Consider the following 24,876-nt stretch of genomic DNA (forward strand, 5'->3'; position numbering starts at 1 on the left):
TCCACTACACTGTAAGTGCTTTAAAGGGAGGTACTACATCTGTCTACATTATTGCTTACCTAACACCATGCCTCATTTATATTCCACATACTATTTTATTTGATTTCATAACCTTGGGAGGTAAATACAAGTATCATTATCGGCATTGTTCAAATAAGAAAATCAGCTCTAAATGTTTATTTACTCAAGTCATACAACTAGAAGTCAAAGGAAATAATTTTTTTAAAATTTTTGGATGAATAACTTTATAATTCAAAATTAACTTCTGGGCTTCCCTGGTGGCGCAGTGGTTGAGAGTCCGCCTGCCGATGCAGGGGACACAGGTTCGTGCCCTGGTCTGGCCACAACAGTGAGAGGCCCCATACCGCAAAAACAAAAAAACAAAAACAAAATTAACTTCTTCCTATATCTTTGAAAAAAAGAACATATAATCTCTAAACTGTTTTAGAATACCTCCTTTCAGTTAGAATTCTTAAACTTTTTAATTAAAGTCTAATGATAGCCTGTTTCTATAATCTAAAACTACTGATTAACATATACAAAGAGAACTTATTGAAAAAATATTAACTTTAATCAGAAATATGTAATTATAAGTGAATAAAATGAACTCCAAGAGACATGCCACCTTAAAAAGTAAAATCCAACCAAGAGATTTATTTAGTGAAATGCTTCCTCTGCTACCAGTTTTCTAAATGGTAAATAAAATTCAAAATGGCACTTTATATAACTCTGAAGAATGCTTGCTTTTTTTCCTGGGTCATCTTGGTACACAAAGCTATAAATAATCTCAACAGTCTACAAGTTAAGAATCTGAATAGGACTTCCCTGGAGGCGCAGTGGTTAAGAATTTGCCTGCCAAGGCAGGGTACACGGGTTCAAGCCCTGTTCCGGGAGGATCCCACATGTCGCGGAACAACGAAGCCCGTGCGCGACAACTACGGAGCCTGCACTCTAGAGCCTGCGAGCCACAACTGCTGAGCCCACATGCCACAACTGCTGAGGCCTGTGCGCCTAGATCCTGTGCTCCACAACAAGAGAAGCCACCGCAATAAAGAGTAGCCCCCGCTCGCCACAACTAGAGAAAGGCTGCACGCAGCAACAAAGACCTAGCACAGCCAAAAAAAAAAAAAAAAGAATCTGAATAATATAAAATGCTATACTAAGTGCTAGTCTCAGGTTCTCAATTCTCAACACTTAACCATGAAAAACCCCCTTTTTGCCCAGCGTGGTCATAACTGTACTCTCCATAGACCAGTTCAAGAAATATAAATTATTTATATTATACTAATGTAAGGAAATAGGAAAGCAGATCTTCCATAAGAGTTTTCTAAGGTACATATTCCAAATATAAAAAGGAAAAATTTGAATTATCAACTGTTTCAGATCATTTGTGTCCTCTGTTAGCAGAAATAATTGGAAACTATCTACTTTTAAGATACCTTAGATATAACCATGCTAGCTTGGACAGTTTTTAAACAAAAAGATATACTTTTAGAAGAAAAAAATAACCCTTCAAAGGTAATGATTACATAGCTGCTATATATGTAGGCCCACGGGCCAGGCATGGGGCTAATTTCTTTACATGCCCATCTCTTCTGACTCTATGGTAGTTAACTATCCTGAGAGAGAAGGAAACCGGCTTGTAACCTGCCCAAGTAAGCAGAACTAAGTGGGCAAAGCCAGGAAGTAGGTCTTCCTAAATCTAATATGTGTGCTCCTAACAATTCCTTTCATAATTACATTTCCATAAGATAAATATGGCATCACATAAGAATAAAGTTTAAATACAGAAATCTCAAGTTAATATTTTCCACTTATTACTCATTCAATAACCACCACTACAGCCCCATTACACCTCAGAACTGTCACTGATACACTACTTACAATACAGAAAAACAGGATTTGACTGCTAAACAGGGAGCCAGGCTGTAGCAATAGTGAAGGCACAATAAAAGATTCAGTCTGTAAAACTTCACTACGTTATGGTCACAGAACACATACCTGATTCAGAGAAAGTATAAAGGGAGTACTATACAAATGAACATTGAACCAGGAACCACAGATCTGGGCTCTAGTCTGAACTCTACCACTAATGAGCTTTGTGATCTTAAGCACTTCTCTGAAATTGCTCACGTCTAAGTCAGGAATCTATTTTTTTTTTCCTTTTCTTTTCTTTTTTTTTTTGCCTGCAATATTGGTATGTTGCAAGGATCAAATAGGACAAGAAACAATTATTTTGAAAACAGCACAATGCTACACAAATAGGATATTGTCATCCCTGGTGGTCAGTCTTCTACGGGTTGGCACAGTAAACATGTTTGCACAAAATCCAGTGTAATTACTGAAAAGATCCCTTAAAGCAGCAAGACATAATGGAGAAGAGCCAGACAGTCTAGGGTTCAAGTTCTTTCCACTTAACAAGCTGTGCTATCAAATTATTTAACCTACCTCAGTCTATTTCTTCATCTGTAAAGTGGGAGTAATAATTTCTCTAAGAGTTATGAACCATCTAGTCCAATACTTGCTCTCAAGCAATTTAAGTATCCTCTTTTCTTTTGCAAACATCAGTTCCATAAGATGTTACTAAAGAGCAAATGTACATGCATACACACATACACATACCAACAAATAAAGGGCAATGCATCAGTAGTATCCCATATTAATAACAGTGGGGATAAAATTTAAATCTTGACTACCAAAGAAAGATTTTTATGACACTGATTTTTTTTTTTTTTTTTTTTTTTTTTTGCGGTACGCGGGCCTCTCACTGTTGTGGCCTCTCCTGCTGCGGAGCACAGGCTCCGGACGCGCAGGCCCAGCGGCCATGGCTCACGGGCCCAGCCGCTCCGCGGCATGTGGGATCTTCCCGGACCAGGGCACGAACCCATGTCCCCTGCATCGGCAGGCGGACTCTCAACCACTGCGCCACCAGGGAAGCCCGACACTGATATTTTTTAAGTTCGTTAAATGATGTCACTTTGACAACACGTTTCACAGCTCACTAACTTATTTGCAAGAAAGACTAAACAAAACTAAATTTTACAGTTTGGGGAATTAGGGAAATTTATGGTTTTTCTAATTAAATCAGAGTTTTTATTCAAAAATTATGCGGTCAGGTCACTACTAGGATAAATTAAGCCATAAAAAGCTATATTAATTTCCACTCACATGGAGATTCCTAGTGATCATTATTGCTGAAATGATTATCCAGTGATTTGTATTTATTATGACAGGGTACCAATAATCCAAGTGGCCAAACAACAATCCAAACATACTGTGTTTTTAAGAGCTAAAACACTTCTTAAATTTAAAATATTAAAATGTACCTAAGAGACTTAATTGGGATTCTCATCTTTCAAAAGATTTGGGGTTATGATGACCTACATTAGTTCCAGGAGCAGAGCCTTGTTTACAAAATCTAAGATCTTGGAGAGAAGAAAATGTTCTAGCCTGTTTTTTGGCATCATTCATACTACATTGTTTAAAATGAGCTAGAACAGGGATTATTTATAATCTAAGCTAGTGGACAAACACTCTAATAATACCCACACACTAGTCAGATTTAATAAGTATCAAGATCAGGTATAAGAATCCATTTTTAATATCCTATAGTACTTGGTCTTAATAAAAATATCATTATTTATTTTCTTTTTTAAAAAATTAATTAATTAATTTTTGGCTGCATTGGACCTTCATTGCTACACCCGAGCTTTCTCTAGTTGTGGCAAGCAGGGGCTACTCTTGGTTGCGGTGTGCAGGCTTCTCATTGCAGTGGCTTCTCTCCTGTTGCAGAGCACAGGCTCTAGGTGGTGGGCTTCAGTAGTTGTGGCACGTGCGTTCAGTAGTTGTGGCTCGCGGGCTCTAGAGCGCAGGCTCAGTAGTTATGGTGCACGGGCTTCATTGTTCCACGGCATGTGGGATCTTCCCAGGCCAGGGCTCGAACCTGTGTCCCCTGCATTGGCAGGCAGATTCTTAACCACTGCACCACCAGGGAAGTCCCCTATCATCATTATTAAATATGTGCCAGGATGCACATGGGTTCCCCTTTACCTATACCCATATTTCTTTAAAGATATGATCTAGGATGTTGTTAACCTTCTGCTATTATAAAGAATGGTATGTTTGATTCATACCATCAACCTAGAACCAATCAAGGGTTTTTTATTCTGATAAAATGATATTTTAGTAAAAGTATTTCCATACAGATAATGTATCTTACATTTCCTTGTCCCTTAGATGATCACAACTTTGTGAAATAAGAATGAAGAAACAGAATCACCTAACCCAGGTTTAATTCCAAGTCCTGGTTTGTTTTGTTGTTGTTTTTTTTCCCCACAACTAGCCACCACTGGTAATGTCATTACCTCTACTAATTATGCCAATAGTCATACAAATGACAGATTCTGCATTTAAAATTTTGGAGAATGTTAACAAAAATCTAGTAAAGTAAATTAGTTATGTGGAATTAAGACAACCTCATGTAGCTTTAAGACTCAACTGCTAAGCCCTCAAAGTTTTAATAATTTACTTGCATTTTTAAAAATTTTGCTAATTTCAGACTATTTCATATAGTCTTGTTTCCAAATGATATAACAACTCTTCTGGCTACCTGTATCACTGCAAACTCTAATGTATCTAAAACTGAATTACTTTTCCTCTGATTAGGATTCACCATTATTATCACTCCCAATTTCCTAAGCTAACAAACTTCGGAGAGAATAAAAATAGCCACTGATTATGTGTTTATTAAGTGCCTGATACAACCACTTTACTCAAGTTATGTCATTACAACAAACCTATAAAATGAATACCATTATTATCTCAGTTTTAACCAATGAAGAAACTGAAGCTCAGAGAAGTTAGGTAATTTGATCAAGCTTACATAGAGCAGGTGACAAAAACCAGAATTTTAACCCAGGTCTTTCTAGTTCTTCTAAATGCTAAAACAATCTGCAGGATTAAATGTGAAATTAATTTAAGGGGCTGGGACTATCATTTTCTTTTTAAATGAAACAGGAAAAAGAAAAGATGAGCCACCATTGCGTGAGCAAGATTGAGTAATGAGTTTTGCTTAGGAGGAGGGAATGTTGTTATAGGGCAGCAACTTCAGCTGTCTTTGTGGGCAGTCAAAAAAATGTTTAACCTACTGCTCCGTTTGATACTGCCTCTCAGTTACCACCACCCCCTTAATTTTCCCAAATAGGTGTTTGGTTCTACCTTATCACATTCAACCAACATGGACTTTGGAAGCATATATTAAAGGCTGATATTAAGTTTTACCTAGTTTGAGAAAGAAGTAGTTAGTTGCTAGAGATTTACCACCAGAATGCATGAATTCTGTAACTACTAAATACACTTTTTTGTGTAGAGGGAGAGCCTTTTCTTCACACAAATGCTACAGTCAACCTCTCAAAGCTTTCCACTTTCAATACAATTTCAGTTTACACAATTATTTTACCCAGCAAGCCAGTGCAAAGTACTTATACTTTGCATACCTTAATAGTTTCTAACCTTTTAGACCAGGAAGGTTTTAGTTGCATCGCCTAGAGGGGAAAATCAACAAGACCTCATGAACTAAGCACCTCAATTGAAACCTGCACTTACTGAGAATAAATTTCCATTCCTTATTCTCAAAAACGAAATAAAACAGAACAACCAACACATACATACATACCCCCTATATTCAAACCAAAAATATTTTTGAGACAACCACAAATAGAAAAGGGTAGTGGAACGTCAAAGTTCTACAAGTCTGTGCAGGCCATCTGATACTCTCTTCCTCTGGGCCAGTTCCCCTACGCCCCACCTGCGCCTCTTCCAAAACAGCACAGGGTAACCACTCCAGTCCTGATTTGTCTGTTGACTCAGGGAAAAAAAGTCAGGAAAGACTACATTTGACAACAGGTTCCACAGGGCAAAGATCATGTTAGTTCTTGCTCATGATTATATTTCTACCACATATGTGCCAGGCACATAGGAGGTGCTCAATGAATATTTGTTTCAGGAGAAGAGAGGGAAAGGAATCTAACTGTCCAAAGTTTTATCATATTTAACAGTAAATTCTAAAAATGATAAGTCATTTTATCCATATACTATGTAATCACTAATTTAAAGTTTATTACAGAAGGCACTGTTCGTAAGAATTCAGATGACTTTGAATAAATATTTTTTTTGCTAAAATATGTGCATTTTGGTAGAAACATTTTAGAAATCAAGAATTTCTGAAACAAAGTCCAGGTGTTTTGTACCAAATCAAAGCAAACATTCCATGTTGTCAATCCCTTGATTTAGTACAAGAGTCCACATAAATTATAAAATACTAGATGCAATATCCTACAGAACACAGCTGAGGCAAATTGTCTGCCTTGAGCTATATTTAAGCTAGCTAAATACAGAATAAAATACAAGTTAATGGAAGACAAGATTTGAGTGCACTAGCAGGACAACAAAATGGCTAATAACTAGGGTGAACATAAAATTCTTTGTCCAAACAATGACACATTTAGAGTGAAAGGAGACAACTGTGAAATAGGATTGAACACAAGCGCAACAGGCATAAAACCAGGACCATCCCAGGTAGCATTTAATCCATCCCATCCCCCAAGAAAATGTGAATTTCATGGTTAAAATAGATATATAAAATGGTTAACTTAATTTTTATTTTTTTTTTTTTTTTTGCGGTACGTGGGCCTCTCACTGTTGTGGCCTCTCCCGTTGCAGAGCACAGGCTCCGGACGCGCAGGCTCAGTGGCCATGGCTCACGGGCCCAGCCGCTCTGCGGCATGTGGGATCTTCCCAGACCGGGGCACGAACCTGTGTCCCCCGCATCGGCAGGTGGACTCTCAACCACTGCGCCACCAGGGAAGCCCTAACTTAATTTTTTAATGTAAATTTTTTATTCCATGAAACTCACTGATCTGAGTCAAAATATAAAATTTATGATATTTTATGATATCTGAAATACTTTACAACTGTGCATTAGGTTTTTCAAATGTCCTTAAAAAAAAAAAGTTACCATATGCAGCTCACTAGTCCTAGCTTTCTTGTCTGAAGGGAAGGGAAAGAAAGATCAGGTCTTCACCCACAAAGCACTGACAGTGATTAAGCACACAATAGGCACTTAAATGTTTTCTCAAACATCTAATAAATGCCAGCTCTGAGCCCAGCACCATAACAGGTGTGAGGGAAGAAGTCAGATGCTGTGCTGCCCTTGGAGAACAAATACTCTAGTGAAGGAAGCCCAAATTGTGGTATGTGTCCTAGTCTTCTTTCATTTCCTAATGCATGCCAGTCTCTTTCTAAATTCAGGACCTTTGCACATACTACTCCCTTGGCCTGCAATGTTCTTCTCCTCACTCGTTACACAGCTAGCTCCTGTTCTCACCTCACCTTCTCAGAGAGGCCTTAGCTAACCATCCCAACCAAAGAGGTCTTCTCCCTGCCCTAAATTGTCACCCTCTTAACCTTTGTATATTTCCTTCATAGCACTTAGAACATGTACTTACCTTACTTGTTGAAGAAATGTTAATGTATTAACAATAATAGGTAACATTTACTGAATATTTCTTCAGAATCAAATACTATTCTAAGCACTTTACATGGATTACTTCATTTAACCACTATGACAGTCCTTTATTTAGGCACTATTACTAGCCCTGCTTTTCACATGACAAAACTAAAGATGGATTTCCTCTATAATTCTTAATAATAAGCTTACACTATTTCTTGACTTTTAAATTTTAGGCGTTATGTCTAATTTCTTTATGTTCCTTTCTCTTTTTAGCAACCCAGTTTCAAGGATTAAATATTTCTTTCACTTTGAGTCTATGTATTACGATTTGACTTTCTTTTAAAAGTATGTATACATTACTTGAGAAGAATGTTAAAATATAATCACCTAGCCTTTGTTTCTTTCAAGTTCCTTGAGGAAGGCTGGATGATCATGATGTCATTTCTGATGCCAGAACCTAGAGGCAACTGTGATCTTGCTAGAGGTAACAGAGTACAGAAAAATACTCAACTGGCTAGCAGGTAATTTAAGTTTTACTTTTGTAGTTAGAGAGGTTACTTCTTTTTTGGGGGGCCTTATGTTTTCTCAACTGTAAAAATGAAAGAGATTCACACTCTCTAAGGACCTTTCCAAATCTGATGTCTAGCAATAGCATAACTTTTAGAGTAATTTCAGAATAACAAAAGCATTTTCATGTCCTGAGCTCTTCATAATGGAATTTAATCTGTACCACGATGTAACCCGATGATTTTTTTTTCATTGTTAGTCATTCAGAGTCCCCTGGCAGATCCCTGAACTCTGCAACATAAGCTACAAGAAACAGCACAGGCCAGGGTTGTTATATGCTGGACTACAGAAACATGTCTCCAGGACTAGCATTCAACCAACAGAATAATTACCAAGATTTGAGTATACTTCCTCAAAGGCACAGGTATGTTCCTTATTCCAACTTCTGAAGAGCAAGTATACCAACTTAAGAACATACATGCCCAGAGAAACAATTTTTAAGAAAGGAGTTATGAATGATGGAAAATAAGACTTCCTGCTGTGCTCTTTCTACCACAATACACTGCTGAACAAACCCCTCTTATAACCAAAATTTTTTTCTTGAAGCTTTGGTGTGAAAAGTGTTTATTTGGTTGGGTAGTGGAGAAGATATATGTTCATTCTCTCCTTAACACAGCTAGAAAAGCTTATCAGTATTGTGGGGAATCTCCTTACTCTTAATGCTCACATGCAGTTGGGAGGTACAAGGGCTTCTAATCCTACAGAGTTCATTAAGTTTCTCCCAGCCATTGTCTGGAATGAGAGAAGGAATCTCCAACTTCATCCTGTTCTTTTCCCCTTTATTTGTTCTAACACACAGCTACTTTAAAATAAACTGTGCAGTTTACTACTCTGACCAAAGAATATCATAAAACAATAGCCATGGTATTGTGTGCCATCTTAATATTCCCAAGAATTTTCATAAAAGGCAATACACACTAATCCCTCATATATTACAACAAATGGTGGTGAAGGGAAAAACATAGAGAGAAGAAATCAGCCAACAGTAGACATGAGCGTCAGGTAATTTTTATAATACTAGGTAATAATGTAATTTTGAGGGCTAAAAAACTGAATTTAAGACTGTCAGACGTTCAATAATCTCTGTTCTGGTTTATAATGAAATTATATAAATGTACTGCCAGATTATTCTTCCAAAAAGTTCTCTTAATCATACAAAACAGTAATTAATGGTGCCCCACTATCGAATGAATGAAGCTCAAAGTCCGTAGCTTGACATTCAAAACCCGAATCCCCTCATTCCTAAGTAACCCTTCCAATTCACATTAGTCTACCTGCTAGCCCTCAAACATCTTTATTGCTCATGTCCTCTCTTCCAATCTTCCCCCTCTTAATCTCTGTAAAATTTCCATCTATCCAAATCAAACTGTCTTTTAAGGCTCAATACAGCTGCTGTCTCTGCCAAAAGACAGGCTTTGCCCTGAAATTAATCATCCCAGCTGAAATTAATCATTCCCTACAAACTCTGATAGTAGACATTACTTTTACCATTTACTGTACTCAGTTACGAATATCTTGTATTATGTTTGTTGGTTTGTTTGTAGTTATCTCATTTGATCCTTCCAATAACCTTGAGAAGTGGGAATAAATATTCTCATTTAGAAACAAAAATGGACACTGTAGAATTAATGCTTAGTTATAAAACTAACAAATCACAGAAAAATAATGCGAAAAGTTTTCCAGTAATAAGTTTTATGCTGCACCACAAAGATATTAAAATGCATGCAAGCATTCATTCAATGACAAATATTTATTGAGCAGCTATTAAATGCCAGGCACCAGTCCATGCATGGGGAAACACAGCAGTGGACAAACACCACTAAGTCCCTGCCCTCTTGAAGTTTACATTCCTATTGGGAGAAAAACAAAAACAGCAAATAAATAAACATAGGACAGCAGGTCAAGTCGTGGTAAGGACTATGAAGAGTAATGCAGAGTCAACAGACAATAAAAGAACTATACTCTTTTGATAGGATGATCTAGGAAGGCTTCTTTGAGGAGCTGACAACTGAGCAGAAAGTCAAATGAAGTAAAAGACAGTCATGAGACTTATATTTCAAAAGGGAACAGCAAATGCCAAGTCTCCATGGTGCCAATGTGCTTGTGGTGACTGAACAGCAAGATCGATGTGCCTAGAGTACAGGGAACCTTAGAGAGTACCAAAAAATGAGGTCAGATAGGTAGCATGAAGCTTCAGGATTAAAAATGGAATTCTTCCCAATGCAAAACTAATTTAAAATATAATTCTTTTTCAATTGAAAAAGTCTTAGAATTTCACCAATACTCATTTTCCTCTTAGATCTACTTAGTCCAGGTAATTTTTTTTTAAAGCTAAATAAAATAAGGAAAAATCTGCTAAAATCTTAATTAACTGTCCTATTTACATGACCTAATTTTTTTTCCAGAAGCCAATCATTTTATTTACTTGTACCTTTACATATTCTTATGGTGTACTCCAAAAGCTTTCTAAATGTTGTTCAAACATCAGGGTCTAACTCCTTTTCTGTAACAGAAAGCAACTTACTTCCTTAAAAGGCAGTATGACTATAGACAATACCAGGACAACTAGAGAAATATGAATATAAACAGTATATTAGGTATTAGCATTGTGCCAATAGATTTCTTGGGTGGGATAACTGTATTGCAGGTATGTAGGAGAATGTTTTTATTTTTAGGAGACACACAGTGGTATGATGGTAAATGTTTAACGACTGGCTCTGCAAAGGAAAAAAAAAAAAGCCCTGGTTTGTAGCACTGCCAATTTCCATGGTGTAAATGCTGGTACCATTGCTGATTTCAAGCAACCAACTTGATGCAGAGCTGGGAAGAAATGTACACAATCAGCTTTCATATGCTGTTACCAGCCAGTTCCATACTGAAGTACACAGGGTTGAAGTGTCATGACGTCTGCCACCCACTTACTCTCAATTTATAGAAACAAAAAACAAAACAAAAAAGCCCCTATGTCTGTCTGTCTAACCACTTACCTATCTACTGACCTCCCACTCAAGAGAGATAAAACAAAAGTGGTAAGATGTTTACAATCCATGAAAAGTATTTGGAGGTTAACTGTATGATTCCAACTTTTCTTGTGGGTTTGAAGTAGAGCAAGCAATGTACGGAAGTTTAAAGAAATCCTATGGCCAACTCTATTGTATACCAAAATATTTGTTTGTATATCAAAAATTTTTTTGTATGTCAAAAAAATTGGGGGAAGTATACCAAATATGATATAGAGCTTTAACTTAAAGTTATTTTTAAGATCAAAACCTTGGAATTCCCTAGCGGTCCAGTGGTTAGGATTCCACATTTTCACTGCTGAGGGCTCAGGTTCAATCCCTGATCAGGGAGCCAAGATCCCGCAAGCCGCACAGCGCAGCCAAAAAAAAAAGATCAAAACGTTTTTAAAAAAAGCAATTTGCCAATACTGAATGCTAAAGTTATACATTCTCCTACTATTATGAATTTAAGTAGAAGTGACTCACTGGATAATGCAACAAACCATGATATGTCTTCACAAAAGAAAATGGCTGATTTGGTTAAAAAATGTAAAGAATTCTCTAGATGTCAGAGTAAAGTTTTATCAATATAAATGGCCCGATTTCAGCTATTGTTATCAAATTTTAATTCCATTCAGAATATATAAGTTTAATAAGTGGGAAAATAACAAATGGGAAGTTCATATTAATTTAAAATGTTAATTCCTAACTATAAACTAGTTGTGCTCTCAAAAAGGATGTTTTAAAGTCCAAATAAAAGTCATACTTTGAATAAATATTATTTATAAATAAATAAATAAATAACAATTATAAAAAGTTATGACTAGATTCCCAGGCTAGCCTACCAAAGGTTTCTTAACCTATAATATTAGCCCATTTCTTACAGCATCATGGAACAAGTGTAAATTCTGGGTCACAGATGCAGAAGGGCCATCCTCCAAGCACTGAAATCAATCCTAGCTTATATTCTAAAATAAAGAAAAAAGCAATTTGGGGCACCATCTGACCATTCTAATAATTTCCATCAACCTCCTTCTAGTGTCCACCCCCACCCGAATCTCTTTGCCTTAACGCTGCTCTAAATGCTCTTAATGGTGTATGATCACCCAGAAATAGTTGGTGTGCTCCAATTACCTACTTTCCCTCTCCCCTTGCATGCACGTTACAGATGTGTAGTTCAGTACTTGTTTCGAGTTCCTCTAGTTGTATATTCCAGAATACAAGGTTCAGAGTGACAAACAATAAGGGCCTATCGATCTCTTATGCCTTTTATGATTAACTTTCACAACAGAGTACTGAAACATTCATTTCCTCAGTGCAGCTGATCCAAGTTGTGTATCCTTGGAAATAAAACACTCACCAATCTCTATCCTGTGCCAGGCACAAGCTAGGTGCCGAACCATAGGTTCTCAGTTCGTCTTTCCCACAATCCTTAAGGTTGATGTTATTAGAACAAAATGAACTGAAGTTCTGACAGGTTATGTAATTTGCTCAAGGTCATTTGGCTGATAAGTGCTGAAGTTAGAATTTCTAAGTTTGACCCTAAAGCCTTAGGGTCTTAACTCTTCCTTTTTAGCATGCTGAAATTTGAACTAATTTTATAACAAAATATGCCCATTATTTCAATAATCCTGAAAAATGTATAATTAAATATACATTTATTAATCTAAATGGATCTCTTGTTGGTGTAATTTCAATCAGAATAACAAGGGGAAACTTTAAAAACAGTAAAAACCAGGCACTGTGTGAATGGATAATTTTAGACAGAATGAACCCACCTAAGATACACTTGGGAGCACCTGGCCCTTTGCTCATCTGTACAGATGATCCTGTCCATAGGGCAAACCAGTCAACATATATAGCATTTCACACCTTATAAAGTTCTTTGACACATTATCTTACCTGAAACTCAGAAGCAACACTTTGAGCCCAGTACAATTTACAGATGAGAAAACAGGCTTGGAAGTTGACCCAAGTCACAAAACCTATAAGTGACAGAATGAGCCCCAAATCTAAACTCTAAATCCTTTGAGTCTTTATCCTACTTATACTCATAAATCTGAAGTTATCCAACAAATTTAATCTCTCTTTCTTTCAAAGAAATAGTAACAGGAACAAATTCAGCATAGTGGTTGGACAGCAGAGAGCTACCAGAAGATTTCTGTGTGTGGATCATTTGTTAAGTAGATGTATATAAACTGGGGACCACCTATACCAAACAGCTTTTGCCTACTTCTTATTTTACAGCATTTTATTTCAATTTAATCAATTTAAAAATATAACCTTTTTTAACTTTTTATTTTACATTATTATTTATTAACAATGTTGTTATAGTTTCAGGTGTACAACAAAGTGATTCAGTTATACATATACACGTATCTATTCTTTTTCAACTTCTTTTCCCATTTAGGTTGTTACATAATATTGAGCAGAGTTCCCTGTGCTATACAGTAGGTCCTTGTTGGTTAAATATAACCTTCTTTTAAGGTAAGTTACGGGCAAATATATCTTAAATCTATTTTTTTAAATTAGGTATAAAGTTGTGATAATAGACTAACAGTCAATAATGCAAACAAATTCCTAAAGTGAGAGAATTTCAGGTGGTGACACTAAAACAATCAATGATTGCTAATCATCTGCTTCTACTCCTATTTGCTCCACAAATATTGGGATATACTAGTGATTCATTCTTTCAGCAAATATATATTAAGCACCTCCTATGCACCTACCATGTATAAGGCTATCTGCTAGGTGATGGAAATATAGTTGCGAACAAGAGATAAGGTTCTTGTCCTCATGGAACTTAAAATCAAGCTGTGGAGACAGACAATAAGCAAAGAAAAAAATCACAAAATGTGGTAAATGCGGGACTTCCCTGGTGGCACAGTGGTTAAGAATCCACTTGCCAATGCAGGGGACACGGGTTCGAGCCCTGGTCTGGGAAGATCCCACATGCCGCAGAGCAACTAAGCCCGTGCGCCACAACTACTGAGCCTGTGCTCTAGAGCCCGCAAGCCACACTACTGAAGCCTGTGCGCCTAGAGCCCATGTTCCGCAACAATAGAAGCCACCGCAACGAGAAGCCCGCACACCACAACAAAGAGTATCCCCTTTTCGCCACAACTAGAGAAAGCCTGCACGCAGCAACAAAGACCCAACACAGCCAAAGATTTAAAAAAAAAAAAAAAATGTGGTAAATGCTATGAAGGAAACAGACTGCGGAGACACAGAACAACATAGGACACTAATTTAATAAATAATAATAACAGCTAGCATTAATTGAGCACTTTAAATAGAGTAGTCAGAGAACATCTCTCTGAAAAGTGATATTTAAACCAAGGTCAGAAGAATGACAAAGAGCTACCCATGTGATAACAACTAGGGAGAAAAGCTTTTTAGGCAGAGGAAATAGTGCACACAAGGCTGTCAGTGGTCATCAAAAACCTAAAAGCTGGCCAATGGCACTGGGCATGCTGAACAACGGGAAGAGATGCAAAAAGCCTTATTATAATTTTACTGGATGAGTTTCTTTTATATGAAAAGGAATATATGAGAAATCTCAACTCAGGTTATTGCTAGGTCTGTCTTTGGTATTACACATGGATTAATGTCTAATATTTTGACTAGCTACTGGCATTTTTAGCCAGTCCATCCTGTTTCAGTTTAAAAAGAAAGTCTGACATAATCAACGTCAGATTTTTCACCCATTTGAGCAAAGACAGAATTAAGTATTAACAAATTGACTTTGGTTTACCTACTAAGAAAGAAATACTGTTTCCTAGTACTACAATTTTGCTTTTTCATTTAAAAGAAAGTCAGTATTAAGTTAGAATTTCTAAGTTTAACGTTCCCTCAGTTTTTAAAAACTTCAGCTTTAAATGGGGGAAAAATACTACCATAATTAGGTGCAAAGTTGAGAAGGACAAAAGAATAAATGAATATAAATATTCTTCATTTAACAACTAATTTTTTTCTATACTTGTTCATAATACAGAATGCTTAGGCCCCATGGGTTTCTTCACTTTTTGAAAAGGAAATCAGCTTTTGAGTCACTCTCCCTATGTACACATTAGCCTCTCAATTCTACCTTCCAATTATCTCTTTTCTCATCCTTCAAAGAAATGACAGTGTTCCACCCACTGAATCACTTCCTTCTTACTGAATGACAGGCAAAAACATAGGGAACCTCTATGTCAAGCCCTTTAGTACTGAATCTCAGAAGTTGTATCAAGCCAGCAATTATTTGACAGCTACTGATGTGTCAAGACCCATCAATGTAAATGGATGAAAGATCAACAGTAGTCATTTTTGGACTTGAGATCACAGGGAGTATACAAAACATATACAGCTTAATTAGCCCCTTTCTTTTGTCCTCCCCAGCTTTCCCTAAATGATTGGCTTCTTAATTAGAATATGTCCAATTGTAGCAAGAGCAGTTCACATTTGAATGTCTACTATATCCCAGCCATAGTTCTAAGCACATTACATGCACTAACTTATTTACTCAAAGTAACCCTAAGGCAAGGTACTATTACTTCCTCCATTGTAAAGATGAAGAAGGTGAGGCACAAATAAGATATACAGTTTTCCAAGATCACAATAATTAGTAAATCTGTTTTTCATTTTCCTCAGGCCTATTTTAAAACAAATTTGGTCCCAGTATCTTATAATACTTTAATATAACATACTCCTACAAGTCAGAGGGTTAAGAGCATGTACCCAAGCTTATTTCAAATCTGGGCTAGCCCTCTTATTAGCTGCGTAACCTTGGGTAAGTTACCAAACCTCTCTCTCTGACTCAATTTCATTTATCTATAAAATGGAGATGACAATAGCATCTAATTCCTTGAACAACTGTGATGTTTAAATGAGTTACATATAGGGCTTCCCTGGTGGCGCAGTGGTTGAGAGTCCGCCTGCCAATGTAGGGGACACGGGTTCGTGCCCCGGTCTGGGAGCGGCTGGGCCCAGTGAGCCATGGCCGCTGAGCCTGCGCTTCCGGAGCCTGTGCTCCGCAACGGGAGAGGCCACAACAGTGAGAGGCCCGCGTACCACATAAATAAATAAATAAATAAATGAGTTACATGTATAAACTACTTGGAATAGTGCCTGGCACATAGTATGTAGAAGAGTTAGCTGTTATTAGTAATAGTACCACACCACTTCCACCCCGGGAATTTAGCAAAGGCCTGATCTATTTAATCTAGTCAACACTTCTTTTCCTCTAACATCTGTCATTCGTATTGTCTGACTTACACTGGCTAACAATGAACTATTCTTAGCAAGTAAGCAACACATCTAACTCCCATGCTATTTTTTTCTAGTCCTTACCACTTCTTTCCTCCTATTTCAGTTGCCCAGGAAGAACTGTTTGAGATTAAAATGGTTTGCATTATACTCTAGGCAAGTTCATAAGCCATCGCAATACTAAAGCTAAAGCCTAAATTTGTAATACAATCAAAAAGGGGGTTTCTTAGTCTATTCAGCCTGCTATAACAAAATACCATAAACTAGGTGGCTTATAAACAACAGAAATTTATTTCTCACAGTTATGAAGGCTGGAAAGTCCAAGATCAAGACACTAACAGATCTGGGTGTCTGGTGAGGACCAGCTTTCTCATTAGGCAGTTGTCTTTTCATTATAACCTCAGATGGTGGAAGGGATAAGGGCACTTTCTTGGGTCTCTTTCATAAGGGCACTAATACCATTCACCCTCATGACCTCATCACCTACCAAAGGCCCCTACCTCCTACTACTATCATTTTAGGGCTTAGGATTTCAACACATGGATTTTGGGGGCACACAAGTATTCAATCTACAGCAGAGGGAAAAAACTAAGCATTCCTCTCAATTTTAACCTCAAAAAATCAAATTGATTGGTATTTTATTCGTGGAACAGGTTTTGGACTAATAGTTTTTTCTTAAGAATTATAAATGACTTACAATATGTGTTCAAATATGAATTGAAACAAAGTATGTTTAAATTATTAATGCCTTGATGATTTCCTAGATGTTATAGGCCTTAACCTTTCATAACAGTTGATAAGCTCAGACAACATTCTTAGAAATGTCTGATGAATAAACTGTTTCTAACCAAAGCATAAAGCATAGCAAAATTGACATTTATCTTTTAAATTGAAAAGATGTTGATTCTACGTAAATTGTTGAACAATACCATGAACTTGGGACTTCTGAAACCTTGGGACTTTTTTTTTTTTTTTTTTGCGGTACTTGGGCCTCTCACCCCCGCGGCCTCTGCCGCCGCGGAACACAGGCGCCGGACGCGCAGGCTCAGCGGCCATGGCTCACAGGCCCAGCCACTCCGCTGCACGTGGGATCCTCCCGGACCAGAGCACGAACCCGCGGCCCCCCCGCATCGGCAGGCGGACTCCCAACCACTGCGCCACCACGGAAGCCCGCCTTGGGACTTTTGAAATCAAAACATAAGCTTATATTCTATTATTTTGAAAAATATTTTTATAGAAAAAATATGCATTCAAAAACAAACAAGATTATAAATACCATACATTTATACCATAAATAAATATTAAATGTTAAAAACATAAAATGCTTTAATTGCTTCTATGCAAAGACCATACTTCAGACATCTCTTGAAACACTGGGCATTCAATATCTAACTAGGATCAGATCCAAACTTTACATCCTTGAGTACAAGGTGAAGTAACATTGTTTAACCTCTCCAGCTGCCCAGCTCTAGTCAGAATTTAAAAATATATTTCCAGGAAGCTTGGTCCACCCATGCCACCCCCTACATATAGAGGTTAAGATGTAACTGTAATAACAAATGACACAGAAATAAATTACACATACATCAAACATCCTTTCATAGCTTTTGTATCTTCTCAGATAACTATACATTAAAAGCCTACTAAATCTGCTTGAGCCTTAGCAGGTTACAGGTTATGAATGCAAAACGAAACAAGATACTATTAGGTTATTGCACATTTGACTATTTCTTTACCTCTGTTGAACATATTTTATAACCGACCAACATATAACCACCTGTAATATCTTGTTTAACATGGTAATGATCATTTATTTAAAACCTACTGTGTGCCAACCAGTGTCGTATTTCATTCTAACAACTATGAGAAGTTGGAATTATCCCCATTTTACAGACAAAGAACCTGAGACTCTCAAAGATAAAGGAAATTAATGAAGATTACACAGCTAGCAAGTAATGGAACAAGGATACAAATACAGGTCTGATTCCAAAACCTGTGCTAATGATAACATCAAAGACTCATCTTTGGCAGCATTGCACAAGTAATGTTATATAACTGCTGAAAAATTTAGAAAAAGAAAAAAGAAAAAAAAGATTTACCTCAGACTATAGTAAAATTCTATTGACTACTGTGAAACATGGCCATTGTACAGTAACATCTTAATTATCTGGAAGTACAGTAGAAGGTCTTTTAATTTTCACTTAATCAACTAGCAAGATTGTCCAATGCTTTCCATATCTTCCATAGAAGCAAACTGACAGACATGAGCAGCTAATAAGTTACTTTCCAGTTGCCTGCACACTTCTACTCCTACTAGTTGAGTTGTATGCTTAAGTAGTATCTGGTGTTTCTTCCCAAATCTGCTTATGTGAATTTATTTTAAAACTATATAAATCAATGAAATGAATGCACAAAAAGGTTATTTCTGTGAAAACTACGTTGAATGCTTTGGAAAGCACATATTTTGATGAACATAATTTTGATGAATATATATTCCCTCTCCTCCCAAAACAAATTTCTGTTGACTACACAAATATCCTTGTAATTCCTGGTGTACACAGACACCTATAAAGTTGTGTGAAACATTAAAAAAGAATTTAACACTTTTTAAATGTAAAATATTCCACCCTTGGATTTTTTTGCAGTCTTATTCCACTTTAAAGAAATTGAAAGTAGAAATCTTAGGTGTACATTTTTGGTGTGGTTTACATAGGGAAGATCATATCTAACTCTGAAAAACAGACCCCATTTCACCCCCCAAAAAAGGGCCTTGAGCCTACACCAAAAGACAAATGAAATAATTAAGGCTGTTATTTTTTCTGATTCCTCATTTAAACTTTTTAAATTAGCCAACCAACTACCACATGCAACCATGTAGGATAAGAGGGTCCTTTTGCACTTAGAAACTTTCTGAAGCACAGCTGTATACCACTAAGCAAATATCTCACAGTTTCTACACTAGAATTCGTATACTTTCTTAGCTTCTGAGTGAATATCTGAAGGTTTTCCTATTTATTCTCATTTTTTAGAGAACTCAGTGCTAAGCATGGTTATCTAGTTCTTTATCCCAGAGACTAAAAGCAGTAAAATTAAAAGGAGACAAGAATAAGTATATTGACAACAAAGACTGTTGACAGCATGGGAATTCAAAAATCAGATCTTAAAAAAAATAGGCTGAAGTGGTTTAAGCTAGAGGAAAAAAAAATCTGTGTCCACATATCATGATTACAACTGAAAATATTTTTGGCATTTGAAGAGTAAAGCTTCAGTTAGCCAGAAAATTAACTCATATAGAATAGCTTCTTAGTTACCAATGTAGAAAAAGTGAAGTATTACTGTCGTCAAGCTCTCCCATAATTGTGCCTTGCCAACCACAGGTCAAGAAATCAATTCAATGGATTATGCAAGCAATTTTTAACAACAGAAATAGAACAGAAAGTACAAGACCACACTGCACATAGTACGAGTAAGTATGTTTTGTGAAGTTTATTTCAGTATTTCTATACTACTTTGCAAAGTAAAAGATACTTCTTACTCTAGGTCCTGGTCAAAAGAAAGCCATGGGCCTAAAGACTCATATTATAAAATATAGTCACAATACTAAACTTTCAATCACCTCATTTTTACATCATAATGCTAAAGATAGCTACAATTTTAACGAGAAAAAAGTCTCCTTTTTAGGAGTCTTGATGCATAAATGTATTTACTTTTCCTAGTAATCTACATTAATATATAACATTTTATTGTGTTTAGTACTAGTTTTGGCTAAAATAGAGATTGTGTGCAAATACTATTTTTTTTAACTACTTAGGGGACTTCCCTGGCGGTCCAGTGGGTAAGTCTCTGCCCTCCCAATGCAGGGGGTTCAGGTTCCATCCCTGGTCAGGAAACTAAATCCCGCGTGCATGAGGCAACTAAAAGATCCCGCGTGCCTCAACAAAGACCTGGTACAGCCAAAATTTTTAAAATAAACAAACAAACAAACAAACCTGTGTAGGACCTTAAAGCGACTTTTGCAACAACCACCAAAACAAAAACAAAAAACAATGAGCAACTCTGATTTTCTTTGCTTGTTTATTTTGAGATGCAATTACCGACCTTGGTGCCATCTTTCCAAAGTCACAGATGAAATCTAAAAGTCTAAACTTGGCATTCTACACAAGCAACCTGCTTAGTAACAATATTCTTGCTAATACTTAATTCATACAAAGCTGATTTTAAGAAACAACCAAACACTTAAACTAATCCACTAAATTAAGTATGGCTTTCTCCACTTCTTTCTAGTGCATTTTAAGACAGTATTACCAAAGATGTATTTTAATAGAAAATTTGACTTTCTAATCCAGTTTGAAAAAATATATGGAAAAAATAACCAGTTTAATATATATCTTTTAAAATTATTTTATTTTATTCTTTTAAATTATCATTTATTGATTGATCGATTGACTGCCATGTCGAGGCCTGCGGGATCTTAGTTCCCCCACCAAGGATCAAACCTGTGCCCCCTGCAGAAGAAGCACGGAGTCCTAGCCACTGGACCGCCACGGAATTTCCCTTTTTTTTTTTTTTTTTTGCGGTATGCAGGCCTCTCACTGTTGTGGCCTCTCCCGTTGCGGAGCACAGGCTCCGGACACGCAGGCTCAGCGGCCATGGCTCACGGGCCCAGCCACTCCGCGGCATGTGGGATCTTCCCGGACCTGGGCACGAACCTGTGTCCCCTGCATCGGCAGGCGGACTCTCAACCACTGCGCCACCAGGGAAGCCCTCCCATATCTTTTTTTAAATAAGCATCTAATTCATAAAGATAAATTAACATTTCCAATCTGAAAGTCTCAGATTTGGAAGGAACTCTGTCATCTAGTCCAACTCCCTACCAAATACATTAATCCTCTTCCTACAATGTTCCTTGGACTCAAATTCCCATATGACAAACTCCTACTACCACTATATTAAAACCTTCTAAAGTTGGTCCTTGCAATGGCCAATCAAAAGCAGATTGATAAATGAGTTTTCAATTCCTTTGAAATCCTTGAGAAACACAGTGTATGCATTATTCCCATAAGTCCTGAAAATACAGGTTTATTAAGGAAATGGCACATTTACAGTTACTTATTATAGGGATTTCAGTAGCCCTGTGTATATACTGATATACTGGACAAAGCCCTGGAGTACTCTGCAAACTTTTAGAGTTTGCCTAAAGCACAAAAATCAGCAATGACAAATAATATTTGTGAACTCAATTTTAAATTTTCTCAGTTTATCAAGATCAAATTCTCAAGTTGAAAAAACTTTTAAACTTCTTTAAAATCGAAGTTAGATTGAACCTAAAAATGAGTAATGTAACTCTAAAATGATACCAAGTATTGTGGCAACAGATACACGTGCTGTTCTTGGCAATTTCATTTTTAATATCTCTTGAAACTAATACTTTGAAGACACTTTTGAAGAATGTATTCTCCCATCTAGTTCCTAACTCTTCCATGCGCCCTTCTCTACCTTACCAGCTGGAATCTGTAACAGAAACAAATAATCATATGTAATTCACAGAGAGTTGATCCTGCCGCAGAACTAGGTTAACTTTTCTAAAATGGGGCACAGAAAAAAAAAATCCTACTTAAATCAATTATTTACCTCGGTCTGGCTTCATCTTCACGCCAATTTCCACCCAAGGTGCTGTGAAATACACGTGTGGGTTCTTTCAACAGGCTCGCCGCCGATTCTGTGGCTACTGCTCCGTTTTTAAAATGCTAAAAGACATCAAAATAAAATTAATCTGGTCTTGCCCTCAACACTCGATCTTGCAAGAAAACTACTGCTAACAGGCCTCTCCCTGGCACTAAGCGCGGTGACAGCACCATCCGCAGGTCTGAAAAAAGCAAAACTCTGCACCGCCCTCCCCCATCTCCTCCGGACCAAGCACCCCTCTTCCCCGCCCCTGTGCTCTCCAGGCCAACGTGTCCTTCTTTGACACAGTGTTTCGGAACCAAAAGGAAGACCTATTTATAACCTGAAGGTACAGGCAGGGAAAAAAAAAAAAGGATTCAAACAACACAAGCTAACTAACCCCTTTGTAAGAAAAATACCGCTGGGAACAGTGGCACCTCCGCAGTGGCTGGTATAGAAATGCTCCGACCTGGTGACTTGGGCGCAGGAAACTCTTCAAGACCCCAAGCGCCTCGCCTACAGCTCCGCCCGCCCCGCCGGGCCTCACCTGTGTAGTTACCCTCTGGCTAGTCTTCCTGCCTCAACCGCGGCCAAGTTGACACAATGAGAGGGTCAGAAAGAAACGCGAGTCATCTCCTCGTGCCCAGCCCCCAGTCCCAAACGAACTCTACTGGGCTGTCCCGGGGCGCCCCTGCCACCCCCCGGCCCTGCGAGGTCTTCCCGGGAAGGTGTTTACGGCCGGGCGCTCGCCCCTGCTCGGCGCAGCCTGCCCGTGCGGCCCCCTTCCGTCCCGCCGCGGCCCTGATTTCCTTCAGCCACGCCGTCCGGAGCGCCGCGCCAGCCCTTTTCCCCGCCGGAGAGTTGTTTTCATGGCTCCCTCGGCCGACCTCTGCTGACTAACTCGCTCTCCTCTCCCGTCCCAATCCCTCCTCCTCTTGGCACTTCTCTCCGCCGCTCGCCCAGCGGCTCACATCACACTCCCACCTCAGACGTGAGGCTCCGAGAGGCGCAGGGCCGGCGAGAGCGGAATGTGGCGCGCAGCGGCCCCCGGGGCTGCGTTAGAGGACCATGGGGGCCCGAGACAACAAGCCCGACGCGGCTCCCCGGCGCCCCTGTGGCCATCCACCCCCGCCTCGGCCGCCGCCTCGCTCCGCTCCCGGCGCTCAGCCCCTCGCCCTGCCTGCCCGACTCGCACCCGAGCCCCGCTGCCCCCGGGCTTCGCCTGCCCGTCGCCCCGGCCGGCCCGCTCGCCCCGCGCCTCTGCCAGCTCTTCGCCTGCCCGCTGCCTCTAGCTCTGGAGCCCCAGCTCCCGGTCCCCCTCGCTCGCCCAGTTCTTTCTCTTCAGTTTGCCCTGTCAAAACACTGCCCGGGTCACGTGTCCCAACAACAGCCAACCCACCGCTCGTCACTTCCTCCCCGGCGGCCTCCGCGGCGGGCGCCCGGTTGTTATGGCAACGCTCCCCGCGCCCCGGGGCGCTAGCCTGGGGGCCTGGGTTCCCTTGCTGGTGCTGCGGGCTGCGAAGGGCCGGCGGAGCCCGGGAGGCCCGAGAGGCGCCCGGCGCTTTGGCCGCGCTCGCCTCCTGCCTGCGCTCCGAGCTGGCTGCGGCGCCTCTGGGACCAGGAACCGGAGCTGCGCTATTAGAGCACAGGGTAACTGGGGAGATGTCATCCGAGGGCCTGCCCCAGACGTGGAGGATAATTATAGTCTCCTCCTCCTCCTCCACACTAGATGCTGGCGCAGAGTTGTGACCCAGCCCCAAGGGGCTTGCAGTGCACGGTGGAAGTCGGGTCTAATTAATGTGGCCGAGACAGGAGAGTGGGCAGCCATACGCTGCAGGGATTGGGGAGTTTAAGAGCAAAAACCCTCCCCAACCAGATTTTTTTCAAATCACCAGGGATTTTAGTAAGATTCGGAACCCAAGCTCTAGAGGCCTTCACTGTGCTAAAAATAACTTTTATAACCCCTAAAACACTGACTCATGGCAGGAGGACACTTTTGACACCGTGTTATTGTTAGGGAGCTGTAATTTTGTTGTTGTGCTATAACAATGTGACATGATGACATTTCGTGTTGCGATGTTGTATCATCATTTCAACACAAACAGATGACAAGGATCTACTGTAATTAAAACAAGCAATCCTAACAAGGGCTGAAGCTATTAGCTACTCAGTTTATAGACAAAGTACACATGGGGTTGTGAGCTCAAAACAGAGACAAAGAGAAGTACAAAATTTGCAATCCTCTTTGGTTTCATTTAGAAAAAGGCTTTTTTTTTTAAGAAATAATTTTGCATACAAGAATCACAACAGGCAAGTACTAGGTTAGGTTTAAAGGTGATTTACTTTAGTCTTTGTACTCTTCTGAGGTTTCCAAAGTTTTACAGGAAGTATGTTTACTTCTACATCAGAAAAGTTTTTGTAAATTACAAGATTGGGATTGCATTTTTTTTGCCTCAGATCTATTAAATACATGAAATTTTTATTATGAAGAAAACAATATTTTCTGGGTGTTTTCATATGCACAGTAAAATTACATATGCACCTGCAATTAAAAACCTTAACTCTAAGATTGCAACTAATCAAAACAGGACAGAACATTTAGGAAGGTAACATTCATCTTCATGGGAAATGTTCTGGCATCCTGAAGATGAAACTTCTGACAAATGGCAACAGTTCCTTTATGTAATAGCTGCAAATGTTAACTCCCAGTGGATTTGACTTTGATATTACAGAATACTGTAGTATGTAGTTTCTTTTATGAACTGAAGCTTTACTTGTTCTAACATCACTTCTCAATTAACCTTGGTAATGGGAGACAGAAAGAGCAGTTAAAGATAATCCAAAATCCTAAATTTAGCACAACAGCTGGGACCAGATAACAGCTATTGT

The 24,876-nt window shown here is 38.7% G+C and overlaps 1 protein-coding gene across 4 annotated transcripts in view; it reads right to left on the reverse strand.

The window, feature by feature from the left end:
* ATOSA (atos homolog A) overlaps nucleotides 1-23,578 on the reverse strand; it is an 87,941-nt gene extending 64,363 nt beyond the window's left edge. Inside the window, exons 1-2 of one of the 4 annotated variants that reach the window (XM_060150240.1) lie at nucleotides 23,387-23,578; nucleotides 21,955-22,070 (exon numbers count right to left, since the gene is read on the reverse strand). In XM_060150240.1, the coding sequence (XP_060006223.1) occupies nucleotides 21,955-21,970 (16 nt within the window). In that variant the 5' untranslated portion in view covers nucleotides 21,971-22,070; nucleotides 23,387-23,578. Of the gene's footprint in view, nucleotides 1-21,954; nucleotides 22,071-22,387; nucleotides 23,188-23,386 lie in introns of those variants that run through there. The other 3 variants (XM_060150231.1, XM_060150222.1, XM_060150216.1) reach the window with 3 other exon arrangements.
* Between the last annotated feature and the right edge of the window lie 1,298 nt (nucleotides 23,579-24,876).

The sequence above is a fragment of the Lagenorhynchus albirostris genome, chromosome 1 (genome assembly GCF_949774975.1).
Source record: "Lagenorhynchus albirostris chromosome 1, mLagAlb1.1, whole genome shotgun sequence".
NCBI classification, from domain to species: Eukaryota; Metazoa; Chordata; class Mammalia; order Artiodactyla; family Delphinidae; genus Lagenorhynchus; species Lagenorhynchus albirostris.